At 49.0% G+C, this 3,044-nt stretch overlaps 1 protein-coding gene across 1 annotated transcript; it reads left to right on the top strand.

Moving 5' to 3' along the window:
• The first annotated feature begins 16 nt into the window (after nt 1-16).
• On the top strand, nt 17-2,663 carry LOC139027362 (transmembrane protein 125-like). Its single transcript, XM_070442481.1, has one exon. It carries the CDS (start codon nt 27-29, stop codon nt 477-479), a length of 453 nt encoding a protein of 150 aa, XP_070298582.1. The 5' UTR covers nt 17-26; the 3' UTR covers nt 480-2,663.
• Nucleotides 2,664-3,044: the final 381 nt, after the last annotated feature.

Here is a 3,044-nt window from a genome sequence, read left to right on the forward strand (position 1 = left end):
CCACCAGTTTCTCCAGTGACTGGCGCATGGGAGCGGGCATGGCCCTGTGTCTCTTAGCCCTGGCCGTCCTCCTCAAACAGCTCATGAGCTCGGCCGTGCAGGACATGAACTGTGTGCGGAGTCGCAGGCGGATCGATATCCTTAAGAGCGGAGGGCTGTCGGATCTGTTAGTGGTTCTCATCACAGGGCTGTGTCTGGTGGTCTGTGGGGCTGTACTGCTGAAGCTGGCACTAGAACACCACATGCCCAAGCCTGGCGTAGCCCTTAATGATATGTACATCTCTGGGGTGGTGTTGTTAGCTGGAGGGGGGGCAGCGGTAGTGGGGGTAGGGGTGTACACAGGGGTGGTGATGCTGCTGGAGAGGACCAGGCCGGGCCAGAGGTTTAGGGACAGGGCTGTGGGGCTGTTCACTATCTCTGGACGACACATGGACCAGGGTAGGAGGGAGACCACCTCTAGCCTGGCTAACCTCATCTGACCTGACCACCAGAGACATGGGATGGGACAGGTAGCCCAGACAGGAGATGACTGCGACACTCATATGGCCCAGATTTGATCTGTGGGAGATGCGCATTGGGGGAGGGTTGGAGCTTATTGGCCAGCTCTGGTTTGAGGTATGTGGCCTTGTAGTTTCTGGGCCACGTTTGTTCTGAATGTGGGCCACATCCACCTTGCTGTCAGGGAGGGACCAATGGACATCACTTTTGAAAATGGCATTTTAGCATAATGGCCTTCTTGGAAAGCCACTATATGTTCAATGAGTTGTTGATTACCACAGCAATGGACTTTTGCAGGATCATGAAATAGCATGAGGAATACAGAGCTGTGTCAACACATTCTATTTTTATGGTTCAAGCATGGGCCATTTTATGAGCCCAGCAGAGCACCATTCTATGATGTGGAATGAAGAGAATACCAGTGACTGCACAGACACCAGACACTGAACACAGTGCAGAGATAATGATTCATAATGTGTCCAATGTAATAATAATAATATCATCCACTACAAAGCAGCAGGTGAAAAAGCTGCTGTAAGGAATAATCATATCATAGAATAATGTACCCAGCATCTCCAAACTTAATCAAAGTGATCAATGACACATTTTGTCACCTTTTCATGTCACAGGTTTACAGCAGTGTTGGGTGGTCAAAGGCCTCCATAAGCAAGCTGTGTCATCACTCACTTTGCTTTGCAACGCTTACCAAGAATCTGAGGAGAACGTCCTGCATTGTTGCCATGGTTAAAGGGTACAATGTGGTTTCATTAAACAAAGCGTCTATGTGCTTGGATGCTGTTCTTGGATTTAAGTTMCTGTGTGTTTGTGTGTGTGTGTCTGGCCCTCGCACCTCCTTATCAGGCAGTGCATGTGAGCGGCCTGTTGCTCAGAGACAATAGGGGTCACTGAGGCGGCCATTGTTGTTGTACTGATGGTTGGGCACTGGGACAATGGACAGGCTGTGGATCGTAAAAGGGCTGGCATCGCCCAGTACGGCTCACCCTTACCACCCTCTCTCTCTCACACACACACACACACACACACACACACACACACAGCATCGGCAGTGACTGTGCAATGAGCCAGTACAGCGTGCAATCCCTAATTGACAAGGGACTGTTCTTGGTCTCTGCTGTGCACTGCTATGCAGGACATGCCTTCTAGGTGGTGCCAGGTATGTTTGTGTACGTATGATAGAGAGACGACAGCCACAAACAGTGATGAGAGAGAAGCCAGACAGTGAGAGAGAGAGAGAAAGAGCTACAGACATGTTCAACGTGAGCTCCTGATTTATTTCATTTTTTTTGTTTTTAGAATGAGAAACACTCAAATCTAAAAAATAATTAAAGACAAGACGTGACGAACAACAACTCTATTCAATCAGAATAGAAAAAAGTCACTTTGCGCCTCAAATTAAGAAGTCTTGACTCGCTAGCTAGCTACACCACAAAAACCTAGKCAGCAGGCTAACAAGCCAGCCAGAACAAACCTAGCAAGGGGAGTTAATACAACTACATCAAACGACCAAACTGAGTGAGTAAACCAAAAAGGAGCACGGACTCTAACTTTAAACAMCTTCTGTTTTTTCGGTGTGAAGATTTTTCACTTTTTTTGCCGGTTTCTGAGCTAAATTAGAGCTAGCTAYCAACAGCAGCAGARAAACAAAACCGGTTGCCAAGGCAACGGTGCAGCAAAACAGAGCAGCAGTAGTAGCAGAGCCCACAGGCACCATGTCTCCACTCCCCCTCAGCGCRGAGTCCATTCTCTACCCTCCAGAGGCCAAAAATGACAAGGAGGAAAGCTTTTAAACAAAAACTACTAAAGGGGAGGCCAGAAACCCTTTTCGCAGATCTCTACAAAAACGGTAATGTGAGTAATCTCATCTTTCTCCCTGACCAACCAAATGCATGGCGCTCAGCAGTCTGCTCTCACTACCCATCCATAAAGAAAGAAAGAATCTGTAATGGGTGGAAGCTGAAAGTCAAATAGACAGACGACCCTGARAGCGCCATGATAACAATTAACCTCTACAAGACTGGGACTGTCATGGTGCAAAGTAACCTTAGGCTGTTTGAAACAGACTTTCAGACCATCAAGGAGAGAGAAACTCCACCAGCACCACCATCACCCCCACTCTCCCCACCCAAAAAGGCACATCCAGCACCTCTCTTCCCACCATAGTGGAGGACACGCCCAAGGAGGAGAGCGACCCCCTCAGTGCAGAGCAGGCTCAGGCCCTCCTCACCACCATGGCTGCCATGAGGGATGAGTTCACCAAACTGGAGGGGGAGGTGGTCKTGCTCAGGGAGAGCGTGAGCAAACAGCAACCAGACATCCACACCTTAGAAGAGCTCCTAACCAAGGTGCGAACAGAGCAGGACAGCAGCCTTGCAGGACAGCTGAAAGAGGTTCAGCAAGAGAGAGACGGACTCAAGAGAGAGCTGGCTGATCTAACAAAGGAGGTGAGAGAGCTCCAAAAAGACAGGCAGAGCAGTACAATCTGACCACACTAAGAGAGGAGCTGCAGGAGAGAAAGAGAACAGAGG

This window comes from Salvelinus sp. IW2-2015, unplaced genomic scaffold (assembly GCF_002910315.2).
Source record: "Salvelinus sp. IW2-2015 unplaced genomic scaffold, ASM291031v2 Un_scaffold11163, whole genome shotgun sequence".
Lineage (NCBI taxonomy): Eukaryota > Metazoa > Chordata > Actinopteri > Salmoniformes > Salmonidae > Salvelinus > Salvelinus sp. IW2-2015.

Coding starts and splice junctions, on each gene's coding strand:
- LOC139027362 (XM_070442481.1), top strand. CDS start 27: ATGGGAGCGGGCATGGCCCTGTGTCTCTTAGCCCTGGCCGTCCTCCTC.